The sequence below is a fragment of the Globicephala melas genome, chromosome 3, assembly GCF_963455315.2.
Source record: "Globicephala melas chromosome 3, mGloMel1.2, whole genome shotgun sequence".
Taxonomy (NCBI): domain Eukaryota; kingdom Metazoa; phylum Chordata; class Mammalia; order Artiodactyla; family Delphinidae; genus Globicephala; species Globicephala melas.
Genome location: NC_083316.1, coordinates 119,090,751 through 119,114,563, shown reverse-complemented (window position 1 = coordinate 119,114,563; position 23,813 = coordinate 119,090,751). Strand labels below are relative to the sequence as shown.

General features: G+C 43.4%; 1 protein-coding gene across 8 annotated transcripts in view; it reads right to left on the bottom strand.

Annotated features, from left to right (window-relative positions):
* Positions 1 to 23,813, bottom strand: part of ARHGAP26 (Rho GTPase activating protein 26) — a 470,178-nt gene that overhangs the window by 291,446 nt on the left and 154,919 nt on the right. For all 8 annotated transcript variants that reach the window (XR_004036031.3, XM_030841061.3, XM_060296385.2 and 5 more), the window contains 2 exons: positions 23,541 to 23,635; positions 4,855 to 4,933 (listed from right to left, as the gene is read on the bottom strand). Coding sequence is in view for 7 of the 8 variants with exons in the window: in XM_030841061.3 (XP_030696921.1) it covers positions 4,855 to 4,933; positions 23,541 to 23,635 (174 nt within the window). In the remaining variant the exon portion in view is untranslated. The remainder of the gene's footprint in view (positions 1 to 4,854; positions 4,934 to 23,540; positions 23,636 to 23,813) is intronic.

Below are 23,813 nucleotides of genomic sequence, written 5' to 3'. Positions count from 1 at the left end.
CAATATACAAAGAGAAAAGGAGAGAACTTCAGTTACAAGGAGCCAAGAGAAAGGAAATTTGCTGTCTCTAAAATTTCTCCCTGTTGCAGTATTTATGCAGCTTGAACTAAGGTTCTGTGTCCCATTTAATATGGAAAGTCTATTCTCAAGCCTGAGACAGTGGCCACAGAATATTAAAATGAAAGCTTATGTGGCTGGAATGGTGACTCTATAGCTTGTCAGCCCAGATTTAGTAGAAAGTGAAGAAAATCCAGCAGAATCATTTCAACATCTGTAGGCCTTTTTTCTTTTCTTACCCTACTGCACTAGCTAGGACTTCAAGTACCATGCTGAATAAGAGTGGTAAGAGTGGACATCTTTGCCTGGTTCCCATTCTTAGGGAGAAAGCATCTAGTCTTTCACCATGAAGTATGATGTTCAGGGTAAACTTGTGGTTTTCACTCCTGGCCAAGTATCAAAGAACAAGCTCTCTGAACTGAAAATTTAATGGAGTATAGATATCAGAGTTGGGAGAAACTGTGTCATTTTTGTCTACCTCATGTCTACTGCCCTTCCTCACATAACAATACTTTGATTTCTCCTCAGGGGAAGCCAACCTTCCTCCACCGTTTATATAGTTCTAGTGCAGTGGGCGGGTGAGTCACATCTGGTCAATTCACCTATCCCATCCTCTAGTCCAAGTATTTAGTCCACTAAAATTCAAATATGGGACTTCTTTGGAATTATTAGGCAAAGTTCTCTTTCTACTATACTTAGAGACCAGGGATATCAGGCCATGACTGAAATTTGGCCTTCTACCGGTTTTTATAAATAAAGTTTTATTGAAATGCAGCCACACTCATTCATTTACATATTGTCTATGGTTGCTTTTGAGCTACAAGAGCAAAGCTGAATAGCTGCCATAGTGTCTATGCAGCCCCCAAAGCTTAAACTACTTACTATCTGGCCCATTACAGAAAAAGTTTCCTGGCTCCTGTTCCTGATAATAAGATATAAGCCTGGAACAGTTAGGAAGCATATCACCACTACATAGAAAGAACGTCTTGGAAATGAAGCCAACACAAAAGAAGAAACCAACTCCAAATATTATGGAAGCCCCTGGATTCAGATGGCCCAGAACTACTATATCCCAATATTTTTCAGTTATGTAAGCCAATGACTCCAGCTTTTTCTCAGACAAATTTGAATTGGGTTTCCTTCATTTGAATTCGAATTCATCACATGGATCAAAACCATAATGCTCATTATAGAAACACAACTCTAATTTCTTCCTCCATTACATATCCATCAATAATATAAAGACATTTGACTTTTCTTTAGACTAGAATGTCACTGGGTGCTAAAAACTGTAATTTATTTAACAATTAACTAAAACATTGTAAAATCAACTGATTTGGGGTTCATTTACAGGTTTTTTTTCCAACCAACCATTCTGAGGTGTTATTGAACAATGCAAGAACAAAAAGGGTGGAAACCAAGATTACCAACGGCTCCAAAAGAAAAAAAAAAGGAAATAAAATACCCAACGCTTAATAATCAATCACAGAACAACCGAGCTGTAAGTATAAAAACAAAAGATAGGTGCTGCCATTAACATCTCCCTGAAGTAAGGGAAATACTCTAAGATCAGCTAGAGAAAGAGGTTTCTGCTCCCTTACCAAAGCCAAAACTCCCAAGGGGACAGCTTTAACTAATTAGGGAGATGGTGATTAAAGCCGGAGCTGCTAATTGTCTACTGGGTATATACCTCCGGTAATGCTCCCTAGAGGCTCTCAGCAATGGGAGACAAAATCAGGCCTAATATTCCTGCCAATTATACTGTCATCCCATTTCTGTATTTCTCTCTGTCTTTAAGAAACTTAAAAGCACACGGAGGTGTGGTTTTCAATGCAAACTCTATGTTGCTAAGAGGAAATAAATTTATATTATGTTTAGAAAACAATTATTTGTGCTTAAACTTGTTTTAATGTGCACATTCTGGAGCAAGGAGATGTCTCTCTCAACAGCACACTTTCCATCTGCAGAGGCCAGATGTTAATCTACGGGAAAACTAAGGTGGTTAGTAAGAAAACCAAGCATATGCAGACAGAAAGCAAACATCAAGTGGTGGGAGAGGGAGGTGGGGAGGCTTAAAACGCAGTGAGTGGAGCAGTTTTAGAACTCCAGCTTATCGGAGGGAACACACACACACACACACACACACACACACACACAAAAGTGGGTTTTTCACTCATACGAAGAATAGTATGCCCTGAAAGGATTTTTCTTCCTGGGTATTTCCTCCCCTATGAGTTGAAGAAACATTCAAGAGAGTCAGAGAAAGTACTGTAAAAATGTACTGAGCGAGGACTCTCAGAAGGCAATTTGACATTTTACCTCTATTAAAGATGAAAACCAAAGACATTTAGGGCTAGATATGGGTTCTAATTCTAGCTTTGCCACTGTGGTGGAAACTGTGAGCCACCCCACAGTTTCTGTTCTTCCTCCTTGAAGTGATAAGATCCCCTGGGCACCGGCTGGGCCCATGGCTGCCTATGTTCAGCCTACTTTTCCCATCCTCCTTGGTAGATATATGTGGCCATGTAATTATTTGGGGGCCCGCAGAAGTGAGGTGTGCATCTTCTGGCTCCCAGATGCTCTCATCTCCATTATCTGCCTGGAAAATAGAAATGAATGGAACATGGAAAGCCATGGGTTGAGGATGGCACTGATACCGACCAGGGTTCTTGGCCTTCCCCAATCAATAGAAATTGACTAGAGGCCAGACAAGAAATTCAGGCAAGGCTTTATTGGGTCCACTGCTGCAGCAGGTGAGGGGGAGTGAGAACAAGTAACAGGTCCCTGAGGGGAGTCAAGATTGCTCCTTATATGGGGTGAGGGTAGGGGTGTGTCCAGGGGTCAGGCTGGAGGGGTAGCTTAGGTGGTTTGCCCACCCCTTAGGTGGTGTTGTGTGCAGGGGGCATGCGCAGTACCGGGCTTTTGCTCCCGACCCCCTGCTTTTGCTCTGGGTTCTTCAAAAGTGGCTGTGAGGTTTTTGGCCTCTTTTTATCTTTTGTCCAGAATTTGCCCCAACTGCGCATGCACCCAGTTATTTTCAGTCCCTTATAGTTTCTTTGTATTTTGTTGCTCAAGGAGAGGTGTGCCCAGGTGCAAGCACTGCAGCAAAGGGCCCCAGGTCCCAGCCTGTCTCAGCACAATGACCCTGTTAGGCACAGACTGCTCACTTCTGAACTCTGAGACAGAAATAAACCTCTATCTTATTTAAGCCACTGCGCTTTCAAGTCCCTCTGTTACAGCGACGTAGCCTGTACCCTAGTAATATAGCCACTTACAATCTGTGTAACTTGGGGCAAGTTATTTAACCTCTTCTAAGTTTCGGTTTCCTCATCCGTGAAATGGAATCATAACACTTACTTTGTAAGGCACTAAGAGGAGTAAATGGGTTAAGAGAAGTCATGTGCCAAGTCTGTGCCTTACACACAACTAACGGTAGGTGACAACAGCAAAGATATGAAGGACTACTTAGGGAACTGCTTCCAAAGGCCTATGACGCCAAGCAGCTATTGTGCCCACAAAGCCCCGAAGGCAGAAATGTGTATCTGCTTTCGAGAGAGCTATCAAAAGTTATCAGCAACAAAGTACTCGGGGAAAATCAGGGGCATCCTGTATCTTAGCCCCGCAGAAGAATTAAGATTAAATAATGTTTAATTACCTAGAGTTTAGCAAACTGCACCTAAATCTTTAAATAGTTCTTTAAATCTTGCTCTGTATTATTAAATGTTATACAAACACTAGTTATTTGCTTATGCTTAGTTGCCTGTATTGAGTTCCATGTTTGGATACAAAATACCTGAGTGGAAAATGACATGAATCGATACAGACCACCTAACCAGGGTAGGCTAAGACAGAGACACACAAATGAACTGGAATCATCTATACTGGACACCCCACTTGATGCACAGAGTTCTACAGTCAATAGAGGCTATGCATGCCTCAGGTCCCTTGCACATACTTCCCCCTTTTGACAGTGCCTTCGTAAGTGATCATTATTGGTCCAATTACTGGCCCTCTGACAATGTGAATTCTTTTTATCTTTTACTGGTAGGACATGGTTAGACCGTACTCTTACGACTTCTGTAACCTTGAGATTTGCTGAATACTGGGGTTGAGATCCTTGGCCGCAAATTAAGATGACTACTGTGACTCTAGGGACTTCCCCCAAGGTTTTTCCGTGGGTTTCTCATGTCACAAGATGCAGAAAAACCACAAGATTACATCACCCAGCAAAGACCAGCATCTCTGAAATGGGAGCATGGATCACATTACTAGGCTTAACTCCTTTCGTGGGCCCGGGTAATCCCACTGCTTATAATGGGATGTGAACCAACTACGGCAATGGGAGGCTGAACCAGAGGGCAATGAGTAAAGGTTCTGCACCATCTGTATACACTTTTATCATCATCTAACCTGTTAAAATGGATCTGAGGTAACGCTTTGCACTGCACTTTGTGGAGGCATCGATAGGTATTCAGTAAGCCAGACTGGACTGTGCTTCCTCTAAGAGTCCTCGGGGCGCTACAATTGCCTCGGTGAAGGGGGGGGGGTCTCTGCTGTGGCATCATGCAGGACCCATGCCTTAGACTGAGAGGCCAAAGCTCAGGAGTTGCATCTACACCGAAGCAGTGTCAATATCCACAAACATCAGTCCAGGAATTTTAAAAAAAGTCCCTCTGGTACATTGGTCTCAAGAGCCCAAGGCTTTATTTAGAGCAACGGCAAAAATCACTGCACTAAGGAAACAACAAACAACTCGGGACCTTTATTCTTGCTCTACTTCCCTGAATTGTTACTTACAGGTTCCCTTCCATCCATGGCTTCCATCCAGAGCCTCCGGTCCTCTTCAGACAATGCCTGCATGGTGATAACTCCGGGCCTGCAGAGAAATGAGGACACGGATGTGAACCCAGCACCACAGGTAGAGAGATCCTGATGAAGGTGAGCCTTAAAGAGACATCCAAGTGACCGAGTGAGAGCCTGCTGGGGTTGACAGCACAGAGAGAGAGAGCAGCCCTCAGCTCTTCAGAGCCACCTTCCAGCCTCAGAAAGCAAAGCTATCACCCCCAAATCCCTCTCAATAAGCCCACCTCCCTCAGGGAGGTGGGAGGAAACACAGAAGACAGGACTCTACATACAGGTAAGGGACACAGAGGAGTCAAGTGATTCCCTTCAGCGTTTGAGATCATATTCATTCCTCTTCTCCAGAATGCTTACTAGGGTACTTTACTCCCAGTAGGACTTCAACAAACATGTTCTTAAGTGAAGAGAATTACTGGACTCAATAAAAAGAGGGGGAACATCCACGCTGGAGGGATCCTGGTTTAATATCTAGTCCAATGATTCTAAACTGCTTTTGACAGGAAAAAGTCTTATGGGGGTAATGGGTGTTATAATTATGGTTATACTAAATGTATACAGCATTTTTAAGTGAATCTTTACCATGGCAGATGCTAAGGTCTTTACATGCATTAGCTCTTTTCACTCCCTCCTTGAAATCTGCTTGTTCTTTCACATTGAGCACAAACCCTTCAGAAAGCATGCACACAATATCAAATGGTGTTTGTTGCGTACCCCTTACAGATGTCACACAAGAAGAGGTGTGTGCCACAAACATGAACTTGGGAGAAGGGGCTACGAGCCCTCTGTGCTCATTAATGCAGGAGTTCTTGACTTAGGGTACACAGATGGGTCCCAGAGAGTCTAAAAACCACCCTCCCCCACCAAATGTGTATGTATTTTTCTGGACAAACAATTCAAACTGCAACCCACAAAAAGTTAAGAGTTAGTGACTCAAATCCTCATCTTTAAAGTTTGAGAAAGCCTAAAAGGAAGGCCGAAGTCCCCTGAACAAGAATTAAGACTGCAGCACTGCTCAGGATCACAGAAGAGCGTACACACACACACACACACACACACACACACACACACACACACACACACACACACACACACACACACAGAAACGAGCTCCGCGATGCCCTGCGCAGCACAAGCCTGGGCCCACGAGCACCAAAGCCTGTTCACTCAACCCACCTATAGTCACTGTTCCTGGCTTATTTCCATAGTTCCAATGAATAAGCTAGATCTATTAATACTTATGTTGAATGTATTTTAAATATCATATTTGTTTCTTTTCAGTCATCATCCCTCAACATCCCTGAAGAAAAAAAGTTTTCAAAGATGTGAACATGTTAAGTAGAGATGGGCCGGGGATGAGGGACACTGGGGTGCGGGTGTGAGTGCGTGAGGTGGTGAACGAGGTCGGGAGGGGGGAAGGGGACAGAGAGACAGAGAGGGAGGAGCAGTGGGGGGGAGGGGGGGTAAGAGGGTGAATGAGAGGCAGGTGATGGGATGGACGCTGACTCCCGAGAGGGCAGTCACTCCCGTGAAGGCCACACTGCATGCTGGCACCCAGACACAGTGACTCAGAAGACACAGTGACTCCCTGAACCGGCCAGGACACTCCCTCTTCTTCTCAGAAATTCTCATTCTCAGGCCCAAGGGCCCATTTCCCACCACTATCAGCACACCCAGTGTGCCTGACCCGCTGGGTATCTGCAGACTGCTGGCAGCCACAGCCCTACGGCCGGGGGCTGGGTGGACTGATTCTACTTTTCCACCTTAAAGCCAGCCACACACAAAGCTTTAACGGCTTTGAGATAAAAAGTCTACAAAGCTGCAGTGCACTGTGGAACTCTAGTCCCTGGGCCTGGACCTCTGTGTGTTGCTCTAAACGTTGTTGTGCCTGGACCCCTGGCTTCAGAATCATGCATGCCCTTAGCATAGAGGTGCCCAGCCCAGCCCCACCTCACTGAACCTGAACTTCGGGGCTGGGCCTGCGAACTTGGATTTTAACCATCTCCCCAGGGGATCCTGAGGCCCCTCTGCCCACCCAGACGCCCCCCTTTTTCCTTCCTGTTCCCCCCACGCTGGAGAGCAAAGACGCCCTCCTCTCCCCGCTGGGGTAGAGCTACTCTCTACATGCCAACGCGTCTCCAGTTCATTTCCTGCTAGGTATTCACCAGCCAACAGTGAGACCACAAGAGCTGCCTTGCAGACCAAGGTCTCAGGAACCTCGCAGATGTCACATCAGCTTCATGGCACACAGTGTGAAATTGCTACCCAGAGCCACAAAGAGGAAGTTCAGACAAACTCAGAGGCTGTGAAGGGTGGGCCACTGGGCCTTAGCAACCAGGAAAGTCTACAGGATTTGTTTTCATTTCGAGAAGAAATATCAAAATATACACTCTTTTCCACATGTGGTTTTGTTCTCCTTTTTTATTGTGTGAGGGGGTGGTGGAGAGCTGACTAAAGTAGATTTGACACCCTTGATTCTAATCCTATCACCCCAGGTCCAGAAAACTTTCTCTTAGCCTGGTGTATGTACATCTGGATCTGTATGTACTACCCTTTCTAGGCATCTAGAAAACACTCAGCTTCAAATTTCTTTTCCTTTGTTATACCTTAAACCACTATTACATAAATCTCTTATGTGTGTAATTCCTAGAACCAAGGTAAATGTGTCAACTTTATTTTGGAATCAAGCAGTTAACTTCCTTTCCATATTTACCATCCCTATGCCCCTACTAACCACCATCCCTCAAAAGAAAAGAAAACAAACAAAACTCTCAATGGCCCTACACGTTCCATGTCGGTCCCTGTAAGACAGTATGCTTTCATTCAGGTATCAATTTAGTTCATTTCTGAAATGCATCTGGCTTTTCATAACAAAAGTGGAAAGAAAAGGAGAGGGAAAGAGACAGAACTCACGAGGTGGGAGTGTGGAATGAGAAAAGGAAAATATGACACAATAAAAGAGAAATGGAGTAAATGACCAGAGCTCTTTCCAGCTCTGCAAAGAATTGTGACCCTCAGATACAGAGAACAAACTAGTGGGTACCAGAGGCGAGAAGAGTGAGAGGGGGGACAAAATAGGTGAAGGGGATTAAGAGGTACAAACCACAAAATAAGTCATAGGGATGTAACGTACAGCACAGGGAATACAGTCAATATTTTATAACTTTGTATGGTGTGTAGTCTATAAAAATATCAAATCACTGTGTTGTACACCTGAAACTAATATTTTAAGTCAACTATACTTCAATTTAAAAAAAACAATTGTGACCCTATCAAACAATATAATAAAAGAACAACTACAAGAATAATAACCCAGCACTGTGTGCCAGATAGTGTGCTAAGCATTATCTATTAATTAATTCATTTCATCTTCACAACTACATCATGAGGGAGGTATACTCTCATTATCCCATTTAGCAGATGAGAAGATCAAGGCTCAAATAGGTTAAGTACCTTGTCCACAGTTACAGAGCCAGGATCTGAACCAAGCAGTCTAATGCTTTGCCCTCAAGCACAAAGCCACGGGAAACGTTGGAGATACTGCGGCCCCCAGAGAGCTCGTGTTGACCACCCACGTCCCTTGCCATCAAAAGGGACTAGACGCTCCTGCAAGGGCTTCAGTGAGCTCCTGCCTGGGATCAAATGAGGGCGAATGATAAAGAGCTCTGTGAAACCTAAAGTGCTTCCTAAATATGAGGGCTCAGAACACCACTGTAGGCAAACAGCCAATCCAAAAACAGGAATCCAATAATGGCCAGTGGTTCTCCACATTTTTTTCTGCCTCTAAATACCCAAGAGATGGAAAGGCAATGAGTTTTGTAAAAGAACACAAAAAGCACTAATCACAAAAAATAAGGACAAATTGGACTTCACCAAAATAAAGAACTTCCAGTCATCAAAAGGTACTATTAAGAGAGTAAGAGAAGATGTTTGTGATTTTTATCTCCAACGAGATGAATATCCAGAATATGCAAAGAATGCCAACAAATAAATAGGAAAAAAATGAACGACCCAATTAATAAAATGGATAAAAGACTTGAATAGGCATTTCATAAAAGAGGACACACCAGTGGTCACAAGCATAAGAAACAGGGTGAACATGATGACTCATCAGGAAAATGCAATTAAAACCACAATGAAATAAAACAAACACCCTTCTGAATGGAGAGCATTCAAAAGACCACCAATAACAAGTACTGGCAAGAATGCAGAGTTGCTGGAACTCTCATACATTGCTAGTGAGAGAGTACAGTGATAAAACCACGTTGGAAATATCTACTAAAACTAAATGGACACCTGCCTTCTGATCTAGTAATTCTACCTCTAGATGTATCCCCTAGAGAAATGAGCGCATACATCCACCAAAAGACACATTCGAGAATACTCAGTTTTATTCATAATGGCCACATTTTGCAACAACAAAAAGCCAAATACCCATTCATAAAAGAATAAACTGTTGTATATTTAAACAATGGAACAACAAAACAACAACAAAAAAGAACCAACTACTGCAACAACATAAATGAATCTCATACACTTAACAATGAGGGAAAGAGGGCTTCCCTGGTGGCGCAGTGGTTGAGAGTCCGCCTGCCGATGCAGGGGACGCGGGTTCGTGCCCCGGTCCGGGAAGATCCCACATGCCGCGGAGCGGCTGGGCCCGTGAGCCATGGCTGCTGAGCCTGCACGCCCGGAGCCTGTGCTCCGCAACGGGAGAGGCCACAACAGTGAGAGGCCCGAGTACCACAAAACAAACAAACAAAAAATAATAATAATAATGAGGGAAAGAAGCCAGACATAAAAGACTACCAACGATGTGATTCCATTTATATGATGTTCAAATACAAAAGTCATCTGTGGTGACTGAAGTCAGAACAGTGATTTTGTCTTGGGGAAGGAGTAGGGGCCGTGAGTGGGAAGCAGCCCAAGGAGACCTTCTAGGGTAACAGAAATGTTCTACAACTTGACCTGGGTGGTCACGCAGGTGTGTGTGTGTCTGTGTGTGTCTGTGTCTGTGTGTGTAATGTCATTAAGACATAGACTTAAGATTTATGCATTTCACTCTGATTACGCCTCAGTAAAAAAAAAAAGTTTAAAAAAACCCAAGATATACTACTTCTCATCTAAACTCAGTAGTTATCCTGACTCTAGTGCTCCCTAGCAGACAAGTAATTGAACTACTCTACGCTATTCTTTAAAAGGTAGAGAATGAGTGCCTACCTCATGGGGTTGTTGTGAAGGTTGAGTGAAATATGTGTAAGGCATTTCAAAGTGTCAGACACACAGTAAATGCTCCAAAAATCAGCTGTTATCACAGGGGCAAATGAGCGGCAGGTCAGTGGAAGGAATGGACGGCAAGTCAAAATTATGGAGGGAGAAGAGCAGCTTAAAAAGGAAAAGAAATGAGCCACGGTGCTTCTGATACGCATGACCCCACCCCTAAAACACTGTCACACAGCACTGAAAAATCACACCTCTACCAGAAAGCAAGCCAGGCCAAAGACTGACATACAGGTTCTGACATCACAGCCATTTCCTTTTTCCTCCTGAATAAAGCATCACAGTGACCTACTTCCCCCTTTTGGAATTAATGTCCGATAACTGCTAAGGACAAAGAAGGAGCCTTCAGCAAATTCTAGAAAATCTGCCAGGGTGCTCCCACTACCCACCAGATGAGAGAAAGAACAAATGACTTACAATCCTTCCTGTGGCTCAATCCTACAATTCTACATCAAATACAGCACCTCCTGTTCACTCTGAATATGTCCTTGGTTAGTGCTATATCTGGATCAGCGTGAGAAGCATGAACAAGGATCTGCAACTTTCTCTAAGCACCTCACCTCTCACACTACACAGGCGATGCAGAAAATAGTTATTCACCTATCACAGGGCAAACTGCTACCCACCGCCCCATCTCCTTCCAACTCTGGCCTCCACAAAGGGCCCTCATAAAGCAATACATAGTTTATCGGCACATCCAGGAACCTGGGACTACTGATGTCAGCTCACAGCCTTCTCATCAGCCAGGAGCAAGCAGAATCACAACCAGCCCTGATTCCAGGCTTACTCGACAACCTCCCTACTCTAATCTTATTCCTGAATCTGAGTCAACAGTGGTGATCTCAGTGGCTTGGCAATTCACCCACTTCCTACTGGACCAGGAAATGCTATTACTAACTCACTCCACCCCGCTGAAACAAACACACTCAGAATCTAACAATACTGTTCTTTCTAAATCGACCTCCAAAGATCTTGGGTTTACTCATTCATAAGACTATAAATCTTCTGCTGGCAAGAGTTCATTCCCCAGCTTCTATCCACACTATGGCACATTTAAGGGTCAAGTTCAGAGTAAAAGAAGGACTGTGGCATCCACAGAAACACATGTACTCACCGCTGTACAGGAAACCTACCTCACTATGTTTAGATAGGAAGACAGAGGGAAACAATGAAGGTCTGGAGAATGGACTGCCATCCACTGGTGAAAAGAGATACGCAAGCACCAAAGGAAGTGGTCCTTTGCTTTTAAAGTGCTACTTGGAAAACTGGTCCCTAGCCGTTCCTTGGCAACTTTAAGTGTTCAAGGTTTCAGTAGATCTTCATTTACACAAACATATGGCATATCTTCATTTACACAAAGATATGGCCAACGCAGAATAATCCCGGAGAATGACATCTCTTCCGTGCGGGTATGAAATTACAGAGTCAGACATCTAGAGTGACCAGGCAAGTAAGCAAAATGAGTGAAACTGGATAAGATTCTTCCCTGCCCCAAGGAAAATAGGCTCGGTCTCATTTTCCTTAAAACATGCAGCCTGTTATTCTTCTGCACTTTTGCTTTCTGATAGAGTCATAGGAACAAAGGGGGTTTCCCCTGTATGAGAAAAACAACAGTGCAAATGCAAGGCAAAGTGGCAGCTGTCCCCTGTCATCATGATGGGGGACAACAGGGCATGGTGGAGACTGCAGCAAAGTGAAGAGCACACACCCTACCCAAAGGAGGCATCCGCCATTCAGCCATATAAACAACTGGCACATGGGAAGTCACGATCAATATTTACAGATTTTTCCCATTTTAAAATGTTGCCTTAAACAACTCAAGCCAAACCAAACATGTCTGTGGACCACCAGCCTGCGATTTCTGGGGTCTGTGTTCGTCCTTCTCTGCCCCTCCCTACCTGAGCTCCACCCCAGGCCATCACCACATGTTATAACATCATCTCATGCACCGGGACCAACAATGATGCATGTCTGTATTCTTGATGCATCTCACAGTCCAACTTAGCAGAAGCCTTCCCAGTTCATCAATGAAGGAGGACCCTGGGATACTTTCCCATTTTTTCCAATGCTGCGGACCCAGTGTCATCACAGGAGGGCAACATTCATCTACTATGTGGAGACAAAAACTTATGAATCTGCAGAACTATGCATGCTCTGAGATAATCAACCATTGACGATGCTTGTGCATTACATATCCTTGCACATGAGAAGAATACATATGGCATGGTAACCTGGATGGGGTACAGGTGAGAGAAATAGAACGTGAGAGGGAAACCAGACGTTGCAAACCAGTGGCCCACCAGCTGCAGCTAAGGTTTCTGAGTGTTTATTACGGGCCAAGCACCAGGCTAAGGACTTCGCTTGCATTATCATTTGTTCCTTGCAATGAAGCAGTACTATCATTATACTTCTTTTAAAAATTGAGACTCAGAAATGACTTGCACAATCTTGCACTGCTAGGTAGCAAGAAAGCCTCAACTTGAACCCAGTCTGCCTGACTCTATAGCAAGGCCCATACTTTAAGCACAACACTGTACTGCCCCCTTGTGCAGGCAGAGTCTGTGCCCTGGGGATCCAGGGTGACCAGTTCCTTAGGAGGAAGGAGGGAGGGAGGGGAAAGAAGGCACTTCTCTCTTTCATTCTCTCTCTCTCTGGAGGAAGGAAAGGGGAGAGGGAGGAAGGGACTTCCTCTCCCCCGCCCCCCACCCCAAACACACATACACACACACACTCTCTCTCTCACACACACACACACACCCCCCTTAAGAAGTTTTCAGAAGCAGGCTTCTAATCAATTATTTAGAAAGGATCTGATCCTAATGAATGAATGAACCATAACCTATTATAACCTACAGCAGTGACGTCCTGGGAGGAAACGTTCTAAAATAATTAGGACCATAGCAATGATAATAGTCTGAAGAGTAATATTGCCAATCACATCAGATAATTTCCTATACTTTTATTTTAAAGGAGACTGAAGTCATGAAACAGGAAGCCCAGACAAAGACATCTTTGGCACATTAAGTTACACGGTCTTAAATGAAACATACTGAGTGCCAGTGATGTGCATGCCATGGGCACCGAGGACATAGGAGTAAGCAGATTTCAACGCCCAGCACCAGGAGAAAGCATTATGAACTGCCAGGATGAGTAACACTCAGGGGAAATGCGAACACTTGTTATTTTGATAACAAACTGAAAAATACTCTAATTCAAGAAATCTTCTAGGTCATTTATCAATTTTTCTTTGTTAGTATTCTATCTCATGATGATCAGACATGCAAGTAAGTGGAGTTTGCTGGTTGAACCATCTCCTTTCTTTGGACTTACGTGATAGCAAAATTTTCAAAAAATAAACTCATTTTATATTTAGAAATTGGCAAATAAACTGGTATACTCAATCAGTAAAACTCCAAATTTCACTATGCAGGCTAAAGAATAGAAACAGTAATAAGAATAGAAATAAGTAACAGAAGTAATATAAATAAGGTTGCCTTACTTCACACCACAGTCCATTAACGAACACATCCCACTCTTACTTAAACCAGAATCCATCAGCAAATACTTTCTCATTTAACTTTTTAAAAGGGAAAAAAAACAGTAATTTAAAAAATACATGAATTCTAAAGATTCTAAGAACTTCTTAGCTAGCTCATTTTACAGAACAGCCAAGGAGCAATTCAGAAAGTACAATATTCCCCCCCTCACCCCCGCCCACCCAAATCATGGAAGTCAGAGCAGGAGAACACCCTCTGAGGAAGGAAAAAGCCATTTCCTCTCCAAAATGTCAATGGCACTGAGACCAGCACTCTAACCAACCAGCAGGAAGGCAAAATCAAATATTATTTCAAACAAGGGGTGAGAAGGGGAGGGGAGGGGAAGTTTGAAACCAGGAAAAATGGATTCATCTGTTGCAAAAGATAAAGACAGGCCACACCAAGAGGGAAAAGCAGGACTGGCTGGTTCTCAGCACACACACTAGACCGTCCCAATCACTCATCTGTTTTCATTATCCTCAAATAAGCTGTCCCTGAAGCAAAGAGCCCGACACTTGAGCTCAGAAAGCAAGGTTAAATGTAATGTTTAAACAGAAGTTACATTAACTGAGCATGCTTGCTTCTGCAGGAAACTGGGTATGAAATGATGTATCACAAAAGGGTGGGAGGAAGGAATTTCTAGAGAAAGAATGAGTCACTTAGAATACCCTTCCTTTAAGAGGTAATATTCACATGATGATTTCTGCCACAGAAACACACACACACACACACACACACACGCACCACTGACTACTAAATGTCAATGTATAAAGGACGGCTAATTTTCAACGGGACCAGCTAATAGTCACTAATACATATACAAAACTGCCACCTAGAGGCTGAGCACTGAAACAAAGTCTGTTACATAAGATGATTCTTTTTGGAAAACACAGTCTTAACACTCACACAATCTCACGAAGACACACAAACAAGTACATGCATACACACCACATACCAAACTAATAGAGTATTATTTTAACTTAAAATTAGTACGGTTTCCTTTTGACACCATAAATTGGAAGGAGGGGCTTAAACCTTTTATCTTGTATAGGAAATGTCGATAAATAACGGGTTATCGCATATATAATTTGAAAACAGATTCTTCCCCTGGCAGCCCCTTTGCGGATATACACTTAAAGCACCTGTATTCACCCACAGCTTACTGATGACTTGAAGAGTCATGGCACTATAGGAAAAAGGCACGCCATCAAAATGAAACAAACGGGCTCAAAGAAATACCCTCCAAAGCTATGGCTCACCATTAAGAACAAGGAAGTCCTGGGTTTTAGGGTAGAGCAAAAAACTTCAAAGGAACAACCTCTTCTGACAGAGAACTACCATCAGGGAAGAATATTACAGCATTCCACCTTCAAAATAATCCTGCAAGGTAGGTATGATTAGCCCCACCTTACAGATGTGGTTAAACCACCAGCCCAGACTCACACAGCTAGTAAAGAAGCAGATCTCAAACTCAAACTTAGGGCTGCCTCGATCTTTTACCAACATCATGCAGCCTTCTATAAAAATGGACTTGAAATAAGAGTGGTGACTCATTGGAGGGTTGGGGTAGATTACTCAGATTTTCCATTAATCTTTCTAGCCACCACTATTCTTACCAATCTCCCATTTTCCTGTTTTGTTTTTTTTTTGTCCTACCTATACAGAAATGCAGTTTGTGTGTGTACTCGCTCAAATTTTAGTTTAAATATCAACTAACATGATTCAGCTCCTGTAGTCTCTTACACAGTACTTCACCAAAGTCCCGAAGGAAAGAACAAAATAATCTAACTCAAAAATTGCATTACCATAAAAAACAAAATTGAACAACCACACGCACACAGTACTGGATTAAAAACTGGATAAAATGACGTTATTCGGCCTCTGGGAGCAAATTACCTGAGACAGATATTTAGAATTGAACATAGTTATATAAAACATACCTAATTAAACAACCAGCCAACCAATACAAAGAAAAGCTCGTACACTGTGCAAATACACAGTACACGGTGGGATGCGAGGATACAGTTGACAGTGGGTATGACACGCCAGGCTGGGACTGGTTCAGAAGAAAGCTGTCTGTCTTTACCTATTCGTGGAAAGCTCACAGAAGGAGGACTTTGGATTTGGTTTGCAAGAAAAATCAGATGACTTTTAAGAAGGAAAGTCCATTAGATTCATAATGCTTCATTAAACTTTATATCTCCACGGTCAGTAGCGTCTCCAGTATGTAGTTATGGTTAATAAATGAGGAAGGGAGGGGAGGAGAGAGGGAATGAAAATTCAGGGCATTCTAGTCATGCCATCATTCTCTGTAAGAGTAGAAGGGTGAAGTCCTTCTGTGTGTTACATCTTCCCTACAGCATTCTGGTCCTCCAAGTTTGCTGGAACACTCAACATACTAGTACTTATACCTTCAGTTGCACGAATGTATGTGTATGTGTCTGCCCATTCTACAATCAACGGTAAGATCCATGAAGGCAAGGACTGTGCTTGTCTTGGTCCCCGTGACACCAGTAGCACCCAGTACCCCTGTCATCCTAATAAGTTGTCCTTTGCTGCCCACCTCTGGAGAGAACCAAGGGTGGGAATGGGGCACTCAACACCCTACATAACGTCTTGAAATGTATGGACTTCTGTTGGGGTCAGCTAGTCCTGGAAAACATAAAGCATTCTAATTATTTCCTTTCCCCAAGTATAAACACCACCTCTCAAGAGACTACATTGATTCAGTGCATCAAAAAGAAGCCTTTTGTTTCTATTATTTTCCATATGGTTTAGTGGTCCCTCCTGGAAGACATCTGGGAGAAAATACACATGTGTCACATACATCTGTGAGACATCTCTTAAAGATAAACAAATGCAGAGATGCTGGGAGATGACTATCACCATGATTCTTTAGCTTAAACAAATATTTCCCCTACATTTGTTCATTCATTTCCATAAGTTACTGCACGGTGGAGTTAATTGTTCAAAGTGACTGAAGACAGACACTGGCAAGGATGACACACCACTACCCCTAACAGCTGCTTTTAGATGAAGTCCCATTTTTACCCAGGAATTTTACACTAAGCTCCCTCAAAAAGAGTTAACACACTTTAAAGAAAAAATGATAAATCTATTCTTTAGTCCATTAACCAATATAACATATAAACTTTCAAATGTTTGGTTCTATGGTAAGGTAATACAAAGGCACCAAAGAATGCTTCTTTATTAAGGGATAAGAAAGGATGACTTTTGGGCTTCCCTGGTAGCGCAGTGGTTGAGAGTCCGCCTGCCGATGCAGGGGACGCGGGTTCGTGCCCCGGTCCAGGAAGATCCCACATGCCGCAGAGTGGCTGGGCCCGTGAGCCATGGCCGCTGAGCCTGCGCGTCCGGAGCCTGTGCTCCACAACGGGAGAGGCCACAAGAGTGAGAGGCCCGCGTACGGCAAAAAAAAAAAAGAAAGGATGACTTTAAAAAGCTAATGAAAGCTTAGGCTGCCGTAAAGAGTATCCATAATACAGAAGATAATTTAGATAATTTACGTGAAAGGAGTGTGTGTTGGGCCATCCATCTAAAAGGCTGTCGGGGGCCCCTTTTATGGCTGTTTCAGTGAGAAAGGCCCTCTTATTCAATACTATATTGGTTTGTTAGGGCTGCTATAAAAAGACCCACAAACTGAGTGGCATAAACAACACAAGTTTATTATCTCACAGGTCTCGAGCTAGAAGTTCGAGCACAAGGTGTCAGCAGATAGGTTCCTTTTGAAGTATGGAAAGGAGAATCTTTTCCATCCCTTTCTCCTAGCTTCTGGTGGTCTGCTAGCAATCTCTGGCATTCTTTGGCTTGAAGACACATCACCCTGATCTCTGCCTTCATGGTCACATGGCATTCTCCCTGTGTACCTGTCTGGCTCTGTGTCAAAATTACCCCATTTTATAAGGACACTAGTCATACTGGATTAGGGCCCACCCTAATCACCTCATTCTAACTTAACTACCTCTGCAAAGACCTCTACTATCTCCAAATAATTTTCGTTGTCAGAGAGTGAAGATTAGAATTTCCACGTATGAATCTGGGAGGTACACGACTCAAGCCATAACAAATATCTTCTAGGAAAATAAGAAAATATTCTTCTTCAGAGAATGCTGTAGCAACACCCACAACTACTGCAACCCACACATGTTCATTTAAAGCCACGTAATATTCTAAATGCTAGAGTCCTGAAAATGAATTGAAAAACAAAACCAGAAGGGAAACTCAAAGAAGCATCACATTGATTTGATGGACATGATCCCTCAGTCTAAGCAATTTTTCAGTTTGGAACTGAAGTCACAAGAATTTCTACTAACTTTCACTTTTCAGTGTTGCAAACAATAAAATTCTCTTCAAAGAAAGCCAAAGGCAGGAAGAGCTAATATGAGCCTGTGCAACATTTGCTCAGAAAAGTCCAGGGGTCTTCAGCATCTTCTTAGGTCTGAACCTCTCCCCAAAACTAGTACTGTGAAAAAGGGGGGAAAAAAAAAGGCAGACACTAGAGAAAAGGGATAGATGCGATGTAATTACGTAGAGTTATGTAATTATGTGGAAGTCAATATGGAAGGATGGAGGATACAGAGAAGGGAGTACAGGTCTAGTTTTGTGATGTTAAAGTTGTAAGAGAACTTAGATGTAAGAATTAAAAGTAACGTTCTGAAATGTATCCACGGTATTAAAGAGGATCTTTGACACAAGAAGTTCAAGAACTGTAAATCTAAACCCCTAAGCGCTGGATTAACCCTTAATTTGATTTCTAGCTCATTCATGGGTCAGAGTCACAACAGTTCTTCCTAGAGGACGGAAATGTCAGAGATTAACCCCTTTCCAGCAGGATTTGAGGATTAACAAATTGATGGCAACGCGTTGGGATACAATGAAAACAATCAACTGATAAATGGCACTATTGCTTTGACTTCTTACTTATGCTAGTCTCCTGAGATAAACAGAAATGAGTGTCATCTTAAGAATAAAAGGTAAAAGAAGAGGTGTACAAAAAATACATAGCATTTATGGAACCATGTGCCCTGTGCTTGGCCTGTGCTCTCTCTGCAGTGCCTCTTTAAACTGTTAGTCACGCAAGGGCTCTCTGAAGGGTACAGGGCAGGAAATATGGGAACAGAAGCAAGTGTGCTGCTTTAGTTCACCCACCATTAGTTTACGCACCAAATGCCAATGATTAGAGTGAGAAAGCCCTCCTCAGATTGCAGTCAGCAAAGTGACTGTCAGTGGTGGCCCTGAAATCCAAGTACAGATAGCACTGGGCTTATCACTCGAAATGTTTCTGAAAACCCTGAGTTTTGAGGCAGCAAAGTGCCCTACAATGAGGTCCTACGACCCTCAGTTCAAATCCCACCTGAAACTTGGGTAAGACTCACCCTCTAAACTGTAGATTCCTCCTCAGTACCAAGAGATACTTGGAGCACACGCCACCCTGGGCTGTAGTGAGGATTACACGCGAATTACATGAAATACATGAACAGTGTTCAGCTTCCAGAAAGCGCTCCCTTACTGCTGGTCCCCTCACCCCACCTCCATAGTTAACTAAAAAAGTGGGTTTTACTGTGGTCATAGCTGTTGCTTTTCTCCTGGTAACCTGTAACAGAGGCTGGTGATCACCTTTACTACTAGCTATATTCTCCTCCACAAGGCTAAGAATTAAGCTCCTTAGTAAAGAAGGCTGAGGGTTTTTTTATTTTTGTTTTACTGTTGCTTGTTATGTTTCTAATAAGGAAAATGCTTTCATGTGCTCTGAGAAAACTGTACTGTGATATGCCTGCTGTTTAATGTACCAATTCTGATTAAGAATAGAGGGTAACAGAAGAGCTTATTCAAAAAGTGGATTTCAGGGTCTCTCTTGCATAAAGTCAGATTATATAGGTCTGGGGCCTATAGCTATAGTTCTAACAAGCACCCCTGTGGACGCTGAGAGTGAGTGGTTCTCACCACACAGTAAGAGACGCTGAGAGTGAGTGGTTCTCACCACACAGTAAGAGACACTGATGTCATCAGCTTGCAACCCCAACCTCCTAGAACATCACTTCCTAAAGGCTACAGCTTCTGCTACAGAGCAACGTGAAACATCATCACTGAGCCTGAAGGATAAAAGTATTCAACCTTAAAACCACACATCATCACATATTCTAAGTCAAATAATCCACACTTTAGCATGTATTAATATTTTGATAGAATAAAACACTAATAGATACTACATAATGATTATCCATGCTACAGGTTAACATACTCTGGGAACAGTCTAAAACCTCATGCTATTAAATATAACCATTCCCGGGCTTCCCTGGTGGCGCAGTGGTTGAGAGTCCGCCTGCCGATGCAGGGGACACAGGTTCGTGCCCCAGTCCAGGAAGATCCCACATGCCGCGGAGTGGCTGGGCCCATGAGCCATGGCTGCTAGGCCTGCGTGCCCGGAGCCTGTGCTCCGCAACGGGAGAGGCCACAGCATTGAGAGGCCCGCGAACCGCAAAAAAAAAAAAAAAATATATATATATATATATATATATATATATATATAAAAACCATTCCCTCTTTTACTTTCACATTTCCTAGGTGCTAAACTTTGCATTTTGCCCCTCTGTCTACCCAGCTCAGCAGGTAGAAGCTGAGAAGTCTGTGGAAGGTTGAAAAGACAGCACGACAGCTAGCAGCACATCCCCTCCTTGCTAAAGTACGCTAGTGAAAAAGCAAGGTGTAGGAGTTTTCCAGAGAACAGGACTCCGGGCAGAGTTCCCAGGAATGCCTCCCCTGAGTGTGTGGAAATGCCTTTTCCCTGTCACCTCAGTCCCTTCCTGAATGTGGGGGGAAGATGCAGAAAGACACTAAAGAAAATACTGCCAACAGTACCCTAACCTTTGAGACCAAAGACGACAACCTATATAGAAAATGGAGAGAAGGGGTTTCATTGATGTTCTGTGTTATTTCGGGTGATGGCCAGTCAGGTGTGACCACAAAAGGAGACACAGAAGGGGCTCAGGCAAACCAAGTTTCTTATATTCACAGGTGTTAGAAACAGGACACTTGGCACACCACACAGGGCCACATGGGAAAGCACCAACACCATCCAGGAGGCAGAAGTGGTCGGAGGGGAGAGCCTAGACCACGACCTTTGTTAAGAGTTTCTGCAGCAAAGGCAAGGCAGGGATAGGTAAACCGTTTAGGAGTGGCTGGTCTGAATAATTTCTCAGGTGCTAATAGGCTGTGGGAGTGGTCCCTAGGTGTCTGGTAGAGGAATATTGCCTCCTGGGCTGCTGGAGCCAGTAGAGGTGCTGTGGCTCTGGACCGGAAGTCCACACATCAATGGCGCTCACCACGCTGAACCCTCGGCTGACTCTAAGAACTGGCCGGCCCGAAAGGGGGCAGGCTCTCCCCAAGCAGAAAGCATCACAATACACAGAACATCAAAACTACAAACAATACAACAGTACTATCTCCTCCCCTCCTGCTTATTAAGAGGAGATGTAGCAGCCTCATTCTGCTCCACAACTGCATGCCCCTCCGCTTCATGCCAAGGGAACCAGAGATGATGACCCAGAAGAAATCGACTTCCCAAACCCACTCAGTATGCTGCATGTGACACATTTGCTCTCAGCTTATAATTGGGACGTGCAAAGCTTTTCTGGGCATAATACAGGGGGAAGGTGGTAGGAAGTGTTGGTAAGGGTGGAAATGAGATGGAGGAACCATGGTGAGTTTTAATTGCCTAAAAAGCAACTCTCGGCAACTTCTGGGAGACTTCTGAAGAAGAAAACAATTCAGCTTCAGAAAGAATCATTGACCTCATTTCCAAATCTAACAAGAGCTGCAACGCAGGGCACTGCCCTCACCCAGGTAGTCCTGCAAACACGCGATCATCTCTGGGAACTATTCAGCTGACCAGCATCAAACAACTGGCTCCATTTCCACACAAGTACATCTGCTAATCCATCTTTCATGGATTCCAACAATATGAACTCCAGTACATTCCATGCTTAGAATAGAGGAGATGCCTACAAGGGCTTAAGGCATCCTGACTCAGGATCTGTTTAAAGTCAAGCATCATCTTAGTTTGAGGCACACTTTTTGCAATCCCCCTTTGCTACCCCAATTCCACCTACCCCACCATACAGCCCTTCTCCACTCCCTTCCCCTCTCACAACCCACACACGGTGAACGATTGGGGTACTCTCTTTTCTTTACAAATGATACTGATTTCTCTGCATTTAGAGTCTAGCTCTTGAAATATCAAGTCAGGTAAACATGCAGGACATGCTAATTAACAGATAATAAAGGCTAACTGTTGAGCTTTTATTATTTGCCAGTCTGCCAAGTGTTTTATATGCCTTCTCTTCTTGAATCCTGACAATGCTAGGAACCAGGTACTATAACCATCTTCATTTTCCAGAGAATGAAATCAAGACCCTGCAAGATTAAGTGATTTGCCCAAAGTCACATGGCTACTAAGCAGCAAAGTCAAAATTTAGATCCGGGTTGCCTGACTCGAGAGCCAAAGCTGTAATAACTAGACTGCTAATGAGACATGGTTAGTTTCCATGAACGTCTGATTTAGGCTAAACAGGCATGCTCTCTCCACGGGCGCTCTAGCAGCCTCAGGGGCCACAACACAGGGACACACCATGCCTCAAGAAGGCATTTCAAACCTGGCAGCACATGGAGCAGCCCACGCCAGGTGGTACTCGTGCTCCAGATCCTCTAGAGCTGCCGTAAAGTGGCCACAGGTAAACGCCCCAGACAGGGTAGATACTGGCTTGACAAAGTGGTGTAGCTTTTTTAAAACAAATAAAAAATAAAGGGGATAAATTAACAGCATTATAGGACAATCATGATGAGATTTAAGGATCTTTGTGCTAGCACTGCTGATCTTGAATAGACAGCTCAAATAAGCTTAACTCATGGCTTTCATTCAAAGAATTAACCTGTTGCCAAGTAAAGTGTCTCAAAGAACTGGAATGCTGTCAAACTATCTTAACACCATGAAATGGTACAACTTAATGAGACTGTAAATCTTGAGGAACACAACACAGAGCTCCCTCTCCTAAGACTGATATCGAAAGCAGTTTGCTTTCTTTCCTGGATGCACACACACAGTGGTAGGCGAAATACTGTAACTAAAAAAACATTTTTTTTGAACATCTTTATTGGAGTATAATTGCTTTACAATGTTGTGTTAGTTTCTGCTGTATAACAAAGTGAATCAGCTATATGTATACATATATCCCCATATCCCCTCCCTCTTCCGTCTCCCTCCCTCCCTCCCACCCTCCCCATCCCACCACTCTAGGTGGTCACAAAGCACCGAGCTGATCTCCCTATGCTATGCGGCTGCTTCCCACTAGCTATCTATTTTATATTTGGTAGTGTATACATGTCAATGCTACTCTCTCATAAAAGCTTTTTCTTTAATTGATAGAACTTCTTCCACTTTTCCCTTTACCTAACTCCTTTTGAATCATTACATTAAAATTTTTAAGTAAAAAATCTTAAAGAGCTGAAACAGTCATGCTAAACAGTTTTCTTTAAACATATATTCATCCTCCTGAGACATAATACACATTCCCAAGAAGGGAATCCCTGACATTAAAATTAAACCAACCAATCAGGGGTTCAGGGCTGAATCTATAGGATGGGGAGGCTATACTGATTCTTGCAAATCAGTAACTGGCCTGAGGTCTATATGGAGAAGGGAAAGAGGGGGAAAAAAACAGAAAATTTTGAATGAATGGAAAAGAAATCCAAATTCGGCAATGTTTGCTCCTGAGAAAAAGTGTGACAACTACTCACCTGTCTACTGCTTCCACGTCAAAGCAAAACCGCTTCTCAATAGAGTCTGTTTTCCGCCGTGTGCAGGATTTGAGGGTGACTGATTCATCTTCTCCCTGTTGGGAACACACAGACTATCAAGATGAGGCCAGAACTCAGGCCATGCTCCTCTCCAGGACAAACGTGCCACATAAACAGAAGTGATCATTTCATCTTCTCAAACCTGAGTGTTCAGGACCACAGGAGGTGGAAGGTTGGTCATAAACCTTCTCAGACCACAGCCTCATGCAAATA